The sequence below is a fragment of the Ruditapes philippinarum genome, unplaced genomic scaffold (assembly GCF_026571515.1).
Source record: "Ruditapes philippinarum isolate M1 unplaced genomic scaffold, ASM2657151v2 ctg4298_1_1_1_1, whole genome shotgun sequence".
NCBI classification, from domain to species: Eukaryota; Metazoa; Mollusca; class Bivalvia; order Venerida; family Veneridae; genus Ruditapes; species Ruditapes philippinarum.
Window position 1 is genome coordinate 38,769 of NW_026864615.1, and position 14,422 is coordinate 53,190.

General features: G+C 31.0%; 1 protein-coding gene across 6 annotated transcripts in view; it reads right to left on the reverse strand.

The window, feature by feature from the left end:
* LOC132726265 (filamin A-interacting protein 1-like) overlaps positions 1-14,422 on the reverse strand; it is a 70,855-nt gene that overhangs the window by 28,943 nt on the left and 27,490 nt on the right. For 3 of the 6 annotated variants that reach the window (XM_060711552.1, XM_060711554.1, XM_060711555.1), the window contains exon 2: positions 1,036-1,123. In XM_060711552.1, the coding sequence (XP_060567535.1) occupies positions 1,036-1,123 (88 nt within the window). Of the gene's footprint in view, positions 1-1,035; positions 1,124-2,648; positions 3,140-7,754; positions 8,187-13,723; positions 14,167-14,422 lie in introns of those variants that run through there. The other 3 variants (XM_060711550.1, XM_060711551.1, XM_060711553.1) reach the window with 3 other exon arrangements.

The window sequence follows — 14,422 nt, forward strand, 5'->3', positions numbered from 1 at the left end:
GACAGACAAATGGTCAGTTGGATTTTAATATGCCACCTTTTGGGGCACTGCATTCAGTGTTTAAATTCTAAGTCTGTTAAAAATTGTAAGTTAAAAGGGGCATAACTCCAAAAATATTGATTGCTGAATTATGCCTTAAGCATTTTATGTTGATAACTTTTAAATTGCTATAATAGTAACCTACATTAATGTATTTACACAATGACAATGCACATGCAGTGATCATAAAAGCTCAACTTTTTCTCCAAAACAGTCCAGATAAATATGCATGAGCACTGAAAAACTGATGAACATTACAAATGAAGGAACAAATAAGCTTTACAAGCTTAAATACATCTCCTAAAGATATGAAAATCTGATTGATGAGATGAATGTAAGGTCATATATCGTTGTCAACTCAACAGGATAGCGTGCATAACTCTCAATGCTTGATAGTAAAATAATGTAGAATTGTCTAAGATCAAAAAGGGTCATAATTCTGTCAAAATCAATTTTAGAGCTTTGGAGACCTCCTATCATGCTCTCAAATAAGTTTGAGAAGTTTTAACCCATTACTTTCAGTAGTTTTGGAGTTGATACCAACTTGCACAAAAATAGACTCTGACGCCTGGATGACTGTCATGGCCCAGCTCAAATATTGCCTAACTCAAGAATAGAACTTGCATTATCCCTGAACTTGCTTTATTGAGCTATAATTTTGTGTGTGGATGATCATTAACATGAAAATTTCACAAGATGATAGTTATGATTTATCAATCTTAGGGTCGTTTATAATGAAAAAAATCACTTCCTGATTGACATCTTAAATTTATCTTCTTATCTTAATCAGCAATGTATTACGTATCTGTAATAAATTATAGCATAAAAAATATATATTGATACCTTTATAGCTCATTATTTGAAATTAATTTCAGCCAAATGAAATTGACCAATGACCTTAACATTATTCAATAAAACACCATCATATCTCAGATAATTCTAATTAATCAAATTTCTGGCAGACATTTTCAAAAATAAAACTATAAATATTTTTACCTCATTCTCTCTTTTTTCATTTTCGTATTTTTCTTTAAACTCCTCAAGTTCTGTGATCTTAGTCTTTAATTCTTGTTTCTCTCTTTCCCTGAAAATACAAGAAATAAAATAAAGCCATCGATAATAAAATCTTCATTTTACGCCAGTTAACTCTTACCACACAACATTGTAATTATCTCAAATGGATTCGTCCACCTTCCAGTCTGGACTAAACCATTTATCCCCTATTTAAGGGAAAATTTCAAAGCATATGTACTGATTGAATAGCAAACAATGCTGCTAAAAATGATATCATCATCTAAAAAAAACAACTCTTTGTTCTAAGATGTCTGACTAATTACTTGACTTTTATTATTAAATGATACTCAAATGATATTCATTTTGTTTTTCATTATTATTAATTATTTTTCTTATTAAAAATATTTCAAATATTTAGTACTGTATGTGTTAATAATGTAAACCAAACCCTTATAAATATCATATAGCCTAAAAAATACATGATAATGCTTCTTAATCATGTGCAATTTTTAGTGCTTTGGATTTGGATACTGTTAGTTTAAAGGAATTCTTAACTGCAGTCAAAAAGCCAAAAAACATAAAACATAATTTCTTAAACAACTTTCTTTGCAACACTTTTCAGTTTTGGGTCATACTTAACAATTTTAATAATCATTCTTGAAAAAAAAGGTGAGTGAGCAAATGATTTGAAATTTTGCACAAAGGTTAATTTGGTCTAGACCTACATCTAATGGAACATACTCCAGAAATTATTTCCAGTTCCGTCATGACAAAAAACCACAGCCCTGTCCTTTTATTTTATTTCAAAACTAAAACACTAATATATAAATGTGTTATTTGTTGCATTATCACTGTTGACCATTATTGTACCTCTTGAGGGAAAAGCCCGCTTTGGGGCTGGCTTTATAATGCTGATGACATTAATAATACTATCACTTTGTACTACAATTGTTATAATTGCCCTCATGAACTCAAACATTCAACATTCTTAAAATACAATTATGTACCAGTACCACAAAACTATATTGTTCTTTATTATCAATATAACAATCTTTACTTATACTTAAGATGTTCAGAACACTTGATTTTAAGTCAAAATATACTAACTTAACAAAACAATAAGCATATAATACCGTCAAATAAGGAATAATGTGAAATGATCTTGCACAGAATTATGATGTTTGATCACCAAATTAAACATACCTTGGTAATGTACTTTTAACATTTCTGAATGTCAGTTTCAACCAATTATTATAGTTCACAATTTACTGTTGAAATTTTGTACAAAAGGTGTATGAAATTCATATTTTTCATAAATGATAATTTAACACACTAATATCTGCATAAAATCAATTACAACCTACATAACAAGATGATTATATATATATAGTATTACGAGATGGTTATAATAAGCATATAATACTGTTATAATACTACAGGCTTTGGAATCCTTGGCTTAAATCCCACTTGGAGCCTGCAATTTAGTTTAAACAGCAATGATTTGATCATGATAATTTCATTTCAATGCAGGTTTAGAGTTTTTATTACCAGTAAATTAAACATTGCACATTTTAACATGGTCAGTGCTTTCTTACCAATGCTCCTGCTCTGCTTCAAAACTTTCTCTACATTTATTCATAGCTTTATCAATAGAGCTTGAAGATCCGAGTCTTTTCATGGATCGCTGAGTCAGAGAGCCTGGTTTCTCTCCAGATATATTCAAAGCTGTAAAAACTCTCTTCCATTTGTCGGAACTCATGTTTATACTTCCTTCGAGTTAATTTGAATATTTTTAAAACTGATTTAAATCAGCAAATGCATAGAATAAGTTCTTATAATGTTGATCGCATAATAAATTCAAAACAAAATTTAGGTACAGATATTTCTAATATAACCAACGGATGTCACAGTATTTTACAGGTTGCACCTTGATAACTTATAAATTCATAAAATCCGAAATGTTTTTTGAGTTTTAGTCAGCTTCATGATTTGTTTAACTATATAAGAATGATTCTTCAGTAACCCAACAACTACCATCATTTGAAACACTCAGTCTCGAAATATTCATCTGTAGTCAATATCCATAACACAAACAGTATGTGGTCACTTGACACTAAAAGTTACAATTGAAATTTAGGCATCCATTGAAAAAATCAAAACATTATCAATTATAACTTGAAAACACTGATGTTCTATGAGCATTAAGCAATTGTAACAACTCCAAACACCAATAGACTCCAAAACTTTATGTAAGAAAAAATGACTAAGTCATAAACGTTCATTAATTAAGATAGAGCAAATTTATCATTTGATTAATCCCAGGCTAAAAAGAGTAATGGACAATACAAGAACTAAAAGCTCCAGATAATATCCCAATCATATAAGATTGTAAAATCCACAATGAAAAATGTTTCTATTCTATAGATGAGAAAAATATCACACAATTAAGCTTACACACTGGAAGCTTCAACAATAGCCATGAAGCCTCCTTAAAGAAGATAATAGCATTGATGTTGCTTGTAAAATCATTACAGATTTTATGCCAATTCATGTATTATTTCTCATCCTTTCCTCAGAATGTTGTCATTTATTCCTTAAAATAATACACCTAAAAATTCCATTCACGAAATCATAAGTCTGAAAAATAGAATAATTGTCCTGAATTCTATAGTCTTGAATTTTCAAATCATGCAATTTAAGACATTTTAGCTTTTAAGTTTCATATAACAATTCATTTCATTTTTTTTCTCGCTTAATGTGCACATATAATAGCTTTTTCATAATCTATTGAAAATCAAAACAGAGAAGCCTTCATCAATAACAAGAATCAATTTTCTTCTGAAAATTTAATAATATACTATGAATTATTTGTGCAAATTGTTCACTTCACAAATTGATTGTGTTACCCTTCATAGACAGACAAAGTAGGTTTAAAAAATGCTGGAAAAATATCAAATTTTTTTTTCAATGTAACAATATTTTATGATTGTATAATATTTGCACATCAATTAATAAATCCTTTCAATAAATAGCACTTGATATCAGTTTATTCTGTCCGATTGTCAAAATCTCGATTCATATTCTATTTTATTCAAGATTTAGGATCAAGGAAACCGTCACAAATTATTTTTAGTGAAGATATTCATCAACCAGTATCATTGACTTTGTATTTGTTCTACAAAATGATATACCATTACTATTATAATTTATTCATTAATTAAACTTGTTTTTGCAATGAGTTTGGTAACACAATTTTTGGTCATAATATAGTTCCGCAGTCAGTCAACCGTAATTTACCGACTTTCCTGGATATAAAACTTAAACCAGTTAAATTACCAATTTTTCCACAGTGTTCAATATCCTCAATCCCTTTGATAGAATGTTAGAGAAAAATTGTCACAGAGAAATTTCGCCATGCCCAAGGATCAAACCTGCAGGGGCCCATGGATTACAAATAATTGATGATCTCTGCAGGCAAGTATTATGGCATCATGTAACATTTAATGACTAATAAAAATTAAAAGTAAAAGTATATAATGTTAATTCAATATCATATTTATTTAATTTACTTAACAATTCTAAAGATCAAAACATTAATTTTTCATATCTGAATATATATTTCATTAGGTTGACGAAAAATGAACAATTTTGTTGTTTCATTTTTTGTTTGTTTACTATTTCCACAAACCTTAACCACAGATACCCAATTGATTTTATAAATCCATTAAATGCATTGACTTTAACTTATCTTTTCTGACACCCTTCAACTGAAATATGTTCTTATATTTTAGCTCATCCTAAACCCATGAAACAAATCCACACATTAAACTCTCTTTGATATCATTATTATTTATGCTGTGTGATATCAGAGGCCGTCTGATATATCATAAGATGTATAGTTATTAATATCATATGCTTTCAGATATCAATTGCTGAATGAATTCACTAAAGCTGTAAGATATCAAAGACTGTCTGATATCATTTTAGCACACCATCACACTGGCTTTCAGATATCATTTGTTGAATGAAATCACTAAAGCAGTAAGATATCATTGACAGTGTCTGATATCTTATGATGCATGATATATCATGAGCTGTCTAATATCATGAAACACAATATCATATACTGTCTAATATCATATAACACAATATCATAGACTGTATCATATAACACAATATTATAAGCTGTCTTATATCATGTAACATAATAATATAGGCTGTCTAATATCATGTAAAAATAATATCATAAGTTGTCTGATATCATATATTACAATAACATAGACTGTCTGATATCATATAACACAATATCATAGACTGTCTGATATCATATAACACAATATCATAGACTGTCTGATATCATATAACACAATATCATAGACTGTCTGATATCATATAACACAATACCATAGACTGTCTGATATCATATAACACAATATCATAGACTGTATGACATCATATGATGTGATAGCAAAGCTTGTCTAATTTAATAATTCTCACAATAGGAGCATTAATATCAATATATTTATATCTAACATTTTCATTTACCCCATCAATAAACAAACTTAATATTTCAATTAAATCAATTAATAATTTAAACAAAATTTAATATTTTTTAAAGTAGAGAGATTTCTACAACTCAAACATATTTTCAGTTTTTATAAATTTGATTTTATTAATGACACTAAATTAAGAAATAAATCCAGTCTTTAAGATGTCCTCACAAATTAACAATATACATGTTATAAGCAATCCAGAATTCAATTTAAGTCACTGTGTGCTCTATATTTTATTTTCAAACCGACAAACGGAAAATTTCCTTTTGTTGTGTATATAATGCAAAATCACTTTTAAAAACATATATAAAATTTCAAAAACCCTAAAAGCTAAAATCTTTAATTTAAATCCGATATTCAACACATTTCCACTAATGAAATTTAACCAGATATTTCAAGGTGAAATTGATATAATTTATTTAAAATTTGTTGGGGGATTATTTTACAGTCAATAAAACACCATGGTCTAATTTACAGATACTGGATACTCTTTGATAATTGAAACAGATAATAATAGAAACTTTCAAATATTATTTCAGACTACATTTTAGATTTGACATTGATGGTAAAGTAAATTAATTCCCAATAATAATACAGTAGGCCTACAAGTAATAAAAGTTTGAAATGTAACGGTCAGATTTCCCGAATGATGATAAAGAGTGAATTATATATGATCTGATAAAAAGACACTGAAATTGATTTTGACAGCATATACTTTACAATGTTACACACAGGTGATTGGCACCTTAATTGGTCACTTAGCCCCTACCCCCTCTGACAATAATAATATTATTTAAAATAAAAAACAAAATTGGTAAAAGAATAATAAGATACATATAGATCTATTTTTAGTAAATTACATATATATATTTTTCTTCTTTTTAAATATTAATATTAGATGAGTTTGCATGGGGAAGTGACCGATCAATGCACCAAACAACACACCATAATGCTAAAATGTTATGCACCAGCAATATTTGGAAATTAAACACCACTTCAATTATGAATAATTAATTTCTCCAGTTTTGAATTCTGACAAATGTTAATTCAGTGTATTTTAAAGGAACTCACTGACGATCAAAAGCCTAAAACATGAAATTTGAATTTCTGATATAGATCAGCTGGAGCTGCGACATACATTAAGTAGCAATATATTAAGTTCATGTAAGCCCAAAGATTATCCTTGGTAAGTATAATAGAAAAAGCATAAAAACATAAAGCAGCATAAGGCAGCATATCTGATTTGTAGGTCAATATTAATCAGATTGCGAAGTCACTCAATTTTGATGTTCTATCTCTTTTGTATCATAGACAAAAATTAAAAAAACCTTCCCTGTAACAATGTCACAATATGAAAGCCCAGAAAAAAGTAACCAATGAACATTTAAGTATCGGAATATTATGGTGGCTGATTTGATACATAATGCGCGTTGCATTGTCGATAGCCTACATTATTATCACCTTTTCGTCTTGTTGCTAGCGACAACACGACAAAGTGCCAAACTAGGCGTTGTCGCACTGTTGTCTTGTCGTTCTGTCTCTAGGGAAACACGCCAAATGGCGCGTTGTCGAATATTGCCATGTCGCTTTGCTTTTAAGCCAATCCTTCCATTTGAAACAAGCGACAATGTGACATCGCAACAACAGGCCGCACTACAACGCGCTGTTTGGCGTACATTGTTAGCGACAGGACGACAAGACGAAAGTCCCACAACACACCGTTTGGCCCTTTGTCCTGTTATCACTAGTGCTAATATGATGCACAAAAGCGTTCACATTATGTATAAGCCCAGAAAAATTAAGCCAATCAATAGCATGCTTATGAAGGAGTGTGCCGTATTACCTGCAATCCAGTTAATGCACTGTGCATTGTATGTGTGTATACAATTTAACTCTGACACATTTTCAACAGAAAGGTCTCCAAACTCATAGTGTTACAATTGGACAACCACACTTTACAGCTATAATTCAAGGCACTAATTTATAGGCGAATCTTAGCAGTCTATAAATCTGCTAATTTAAATTTTGAGTTTTTTTCTTAACACATAGTACTTCTAAGACATTAATGGTATAACACTTCTTCTTCTTTTTCTTGACATCAATAAAACCAAACCCAATTGAGAACTTCAGACTATAAGGGAATCTTACCATCTAGCACCATGTAAATCCAAGCCCATGGATATAGCTACCGACTGCCTTCTCGGGTGAGAGTGATAGACACCAGGAGATGGTGAAGATGATCTTACATTGTGTACGAGTGGAGATAGATGATCTCGGCTGGGCAGATCATTTGTCTCATGGGTACCAGGCAAAGGTGAGGAGGTTGAGCCCCTTCTCTGGTCCACAGAATTCAGCGGAGGAGACAGAGTTGCCTCGACCTCCATTATGCTTATATCTCAATAACTTATTCAAAAAAATTCAGAAGTAAATGAGGAAATACAACATATAAACACTGGTTCAGTTTTTTAACATAGTTTATCAACTACAGCTCTTGATATTTCAATGAACCATCATCAACTTGATTGAACATCTAAAATTCCAAATTTTCCATTGAATATACTTCAACTTTTTTTGCATTTAATCCAGCAAAAGAGTTGTTCAAACCTTTGTTTTGGGTATAACGAAATAAATCCAACTTGTACTAATTTAAAGAATGTAAAATATCATATTCTTCTAGAAAAACAACATAATTAACACTTTCTTTTATTATAACAATTATTTTCCCATTTTTGACCACAAAATTGTGTTCTCAAGGTCTTTCGAAAACAAACAATTGAAATATGAGGTTTTTAACTATAATGCATACAGTATATATTATAACTTAAATATTTAAAATTTGAAATATTGAAAGGAAAAGGGGGCATGGTATATGACTTCTTGATTGATTAGTTCACAGTTGAACTATAAGAAAAAAGTCATTCATATTTCACTTAAAAGGTTCAGTGTTTTTCAAAGGTAATGTGAATTCATTAACAAACAAACCTTCTCATTTTTTCTTTTTTTTATTGTAGTTAATCACATACAGTGGGCAAATCAATTAACATTGAAAAGATCAATAATGACAAAAGCCTTTCAGAAAAGGCGAGATTTTATTTTCATTTTTTTGAAATTTGAGCTTTACACTATAGTGAGCAGTCTGCTATTGGAATCATTATAATTGTAATGAATAGGGTAACATAATGCAATATGCTTCTTAGCATCACTTTAGTGCAGTAATGGGTTAACCTTATATTATTTAATGTCATTTAACCTATTAATGCACTTAAAGGTGACTATATATAGACCAGTATACTTTAGAAGAGATTATATTTACTAATTAGAAGAAATAATAATTTTTTCCCATCAAATGTAAAATTCAAATCACCAGCTTATTCAAATATTGTATAAATGTCTTGTAGGCTGTATTATGTACTGCGATATAGATAACATCTATAGAATCTGTAATTGGATATAGAATCAACAAATATTGTACTGACAGTTTATTTAAAGGTTCAACATGAATTTTCGAGCCCACTTATTTAAACAGCAACTTGATTTGAAATACCGTGAAAATATTATTACTAGTATTTGTAATAAAGACTGGATCCATGAAAACATACAACCAAAACAAATTCTGAAACAAAGCTTACACCGACATTGAAGTAAACAAACCAAATTAAGATGCATGATAAGATAACTTAAACTAAAACAGGTGCTAAATCAGGGAGATCTCCTTAGGTCAAAGAAAACAAACTCTAAGAGGACATCTCTAGAAGTCAATGGAAACAAACTCTGAGAGGACATCTCTTCAAGTAATTGGAAACAAACTCTGAGAGGACATCTCTACAAGTCACTGGAAACAAACTCTGAGAGGACATCTCTAGAAGTCATTGGAAACAAACTCTGAGAGGACATCTCTGGAGTCAATGGAAACAAACTCTTAGAGGACATCATTAGAAGTCAAAGGAAACAAACTCTGAGAGGACATCATTAGAAGTCAAAGGAAACAAACACTGAGAGGACATCTCTAGAAGTCAATGGAAACAAACTCTGAGAGGACATCATTAGAAGTCAAAGGAAACAAACTCTGAGAGGACATCATTAGAAGTCAAAGGAAACAAACTCTGAGAGGACATCATTAGAAGTCAAAGGAAACAAACACTGAGAGGACATCTCTAGAAGTCATTGGAAACAAACTCTGAGAGGACATCTCTACAAGTAAAAGGAAACAAACTCTTAGAGGACATCTCTAAAAATCAATGGAAACAAACTCTAAGAGGTCATCTCTACAAGTCATTGGAAACAAATTCTGAGAGGACATCTCTAGAAGTAAAATGAAACGGACTATGAGAGGACATTTCTAAAAATCAATGGAAACAAACTCTAAGGGGACATATCTGCAAGTCATTGGGAACAAACTCTGAGAGGACATCTCTAGAAGTAAAAGGAAACAAACTCTGAGAGGACATCTCTAGAAGTCAATGGAAACAAACTCTAAGAGGACATCTCTACAAGTCACTGGAAACAAACTCTGAGAGGACATTTTAAAGTAAAAGAAAAAAGCCTGAAGGAAAATCTCAAAAACTGAAACAACCCGGGGAAAATCCTAGTTAATGGAACAAAATCTGAGAAAAATCCTTAAAATCAAAGGAAAAATTTTCCCAGCCACCCTAAAGTCAAAGGAAAAAAACTCTTAAAATCCCTTTAAAATCATTGGGAAAAAAACCCGAGAGAAAATCCTAAATCATTTTAAAAAAAACTCGAGAGAACATCCCCAAAATCATGGAAACAAAATCTGAGAGGTTACATGTCTAGAAGTCAATGGAAACAAACTGTTAGAGAACATCCCTAAAAGTCAATGGAAACAAAATCTCAGAGAACATCCCTTAAAGTCAATGAAAACAAACTCTGAGAGAACATCTTTATCAGTCAATTGAAACAATCTCTGAGAGAACATTCCTAAAAGTCATTGGAAACAAACTCTTAGAGAACAACTCTAAAAGTCAATGGAAACAAAATCTGAGAGAACATCCCTTAAAGTCAATAAAAACAAACTCTGAGAGAACATCCTTAAAAGTCAATAAAACAATCTCTGAGAGAACACCCCTTAAAGTCAATGGAAACAAACTCTAAGAGAACATCCATAAAGTCAAAGGAAACAAACACTGAGAGATCATCCCTAAATGTCAATGGAAACAAACTCTGAGAGAACATCCCTTAAAGTCCATGGAAACAAACCCTGAGAGAACATCAATAAAAGTTAATGGAAACAAACTCTGAAAAAACATCCCTAAAAGTCAATGGAAACAAACTCTGAGAGATTATCCCTAAATGTCAATGGAAACAAACTCTGAGAGAATATCTCTAACAGTCAATTGAAACAAACTCTGAGAGACATCCCTTAAAGTCAATGGAAACAAACTCTGAGAGAAGATCCCTTAAAGTCAATGGAAACAAACTCTGAGAGAACACCCCTTAAAGTCAATGGAAACAAACTCTGAGAGAACATCCCTAAAAGTCAATGGAAACAAACTCTGAGAGAACATCCCTAAAAGTCAATGGAAACAAACTCTGAGAGAACATCCCTAAAAGTCAATGGAAACAAACTCTGAGAGAACATCCCTAAAAGTCAATGGAAACAAACTCTGAGAGAACATCCCTTAAAGTCAATGGAAACAAACTCTGAGAGAACATCCCTAAAAGTCAATGGAAACAAACTCTGAGAGAACATCCCTAAAAGTCAATGGAAACAAACTCTAAGAGAACATCCCTAAAAGTCATTCGAAACAAACTCTGAGAGAAGATTCCAAGAGATCAATGAACACAAGCTCTGAAAGGAAATCCCTATATAGAGGTCAATGAAGGATATTTCTTGAGGTAAAAAAAGACAAGCTCTGAGAGGAGATCCCTATATAGAGGTCAATAAAGGATATTTCTTGAGGTCATTTAAAACAAGATCTGAGGGGAAATCCCTATATAGTGGTCAATGAAGGATATTTCTTGACGTCAATTAAAACAAGCTCTGAGGGAAAAGCCCTATATAGAGGTCAATGAAGGATATTTCTAGAGGTCAATTAAAACAAGCTCTGAGGGGAAAGCCCTATATAATGGTCAATGAAGGATATTTCTTGAGGTCAATTAAAACAAGCTCTGAGAGGTTGAGATCCCTATATATTAGAGGTGAATGAAGGATATTTCTTGAGGTCAATTAAAACAAGCTCTGAGAGGAGATCCCTATATAGAGGTCAATGAAGGATATTTCTTGAGGTCAATTAAAACAAGCCCTGAGGGGAAATCCCTATATAGAGGTCAATGAAGGATATTTCTTGGGGTCAATGAAAAACAAACTCTGAGAGGAAATCCCTAGAAGTCAATGGAAACAAACTTTGATAGGAGATCCCAAGATATAAATCATGTTATTTTTTCTTAATGATATTTTCTTGTGCAATTATACCTAGATTAAAACCAGATTTAAACATTATATATGATTGTACATTTTGTATTTCATATTAATTTATATGTATTTATTTGTAAACCATTTTTATTAGTACCCCCATTTAAAAAATTAATGGTCTGGGTCCATGCTGGTCGCAAACCCATTATGTTGGTTTTGTCATGACGCGGCTCATTTATACTAAATGAAAAAAATGTCAGTCTGACAATAATGTTTAGATGTTATCAAGTCATAGCTTTTGGGGTTGATTTTTTTATCTTTAAATAACCTAAAAGCCTTAAATTCCCTTTTAACATTTATTACAAAAATAGGAATAATATGTAAAACACTGCAGATTTTATGTATTTTTGTGCTCAGACAAACGATAATGTAAATACAGAAACTTTGATGATAAATATATAGATAATGAAAAGTAAGAAAAATAATCCATATAAATATTTTCATTAAATATTTATAAATACAAAAGAGAAAACTATGTGCATAATAGATAATATGTATATATGTCTTATATTTGATCACACTGACTTTTTGTTAAACCTCTTTTATGTAGTAGCTTTGGGAGTGTCATAGGATTTAAAGCTTGCAACAGTAATAAAACAAACTTTTATATGCCTTTATTTAAAACTTCATACATTCATTAAAACATCAGTTATTCCTATATTGATTGCTTCTGCTTTTATTGGATTGGGTTGAGTTACACTATCACTGTAAAGCTTATATGGCAACTTTCCAGCCTTTTTTTTATTTTTGGTGCAGGAAGACATTAAATTTTAAGATGCCATATAATTTTATCACATAATTTCATGAGTGGGCACCTGAATTTAAAAGCCATTAACATATACTGTAAACCTAAGCTCCAGGAGACCTTCCTCTTGTAAATTTAAGAGTTGTAAGTTACTATTAGTCCCAGGTGTCACAATTTGGTAAGGGGTGCAATTAAGCGATGCTCTAAAATTAGTACTTAACCTAAATACTCAGCTGCAGAGACAAAATTAATTTAATCTCCTATAAACTTCGATAGAGATTTATATATTCTTCAATAACAAAAATCATTTATATTATCTGAATTTAAGAATTGACATTTCTCTTTTTAATGTAAGGTCATTATCATGACTTAAATTCCAAACTTTTACATTTGAAGAAAAAGATGTATCATTAAACTTCTATTACTAGCTAGCTGTATATAGCTACCATTAAATTAAATTAAAGAATCTTTAAGGTTTCTCACATGGGATTCAAACTTCTAAATAAATACATACATATATAAATCCATTTTGTGCAAGACCTATTTTTGGAAGCTGAAGTGATTAAATATTAATTTAATATGATCTGTGCCATGACAAAACCAACATAGTGCGTTTGCGACCAGCATGGATCCAGACCAGCCTGCACATCCACACAGTCTGATCAGGATCCATGTTGTTCGCTATCAGTTTCTCTACTTGTAATTATACTATGGTTTGTAAGTGAACAGCAGTGATCCTGATCAGACTGCACAGATGCACAGGCTGGTGACTGTATCCATGCTTGTCACAAACGAACTATGTTGGTTTTCTCATGGCACGGCTCATTATCAGCTTTAAGATTTGTTCTAAGACAAAATATAACACTTTACTACCAGTCAAGTCAAATGAAAATAACTGTTTCCATATAAATGTAAATTTCATAAAATTTGAAGCATTACCTTTCTGTACCCTTCTTCCTTTCCAGTGCTTGTTTAGCAATGAGGGCAAAACTCAGTTTCATTGGCTTCGGTTTACCAATTGACTGAATACTAGTGACGGAATCAGTCTTTTCAAGTCTCCCTGGTCTATTTTTAGCAAGAAGACTACTTGCCGAATCTGTTCTTTCTAATTTTGAATGTTTATGTTTCCCGATAGATCCTGTACTGCTATTTGAATCAGTTCGCATCAAATTTGGTGGTCTCGTACCTTCCATTTTTAGTTTAAAACAAACTTAAACTGTACATCCATCTGAGTCGTGGCACAGACACTTAAATTCATTCATTTATTTCATTAATTACTTATTATATTTACATATCCTCATTTTATTTTTTAAATCAATGTTATTACAAACTAAATTTTTCAATTTTTTATCAACTGTGAACATTCTATAATTAAAGCAGATCTTCTTCTGCAGGATTATATCCAATGCCTATAATATGGCTAAATATTTCCTTCCACTTCCATCACAACAAGTATTTTAATCCATGTTTAATGTACGATACTTAAAAGATCCGGCCCGCCGTAATAGACTGCTGTGAAAAAACAAAACCTTTGAAGTTTGCGTCAATAACCAATTTTTGACTTGTAATAAATCATAGATTCACTTATGCTTTAAACTGTCAACAACTTGCAGTCAATATATGAATTTTATAGATAGA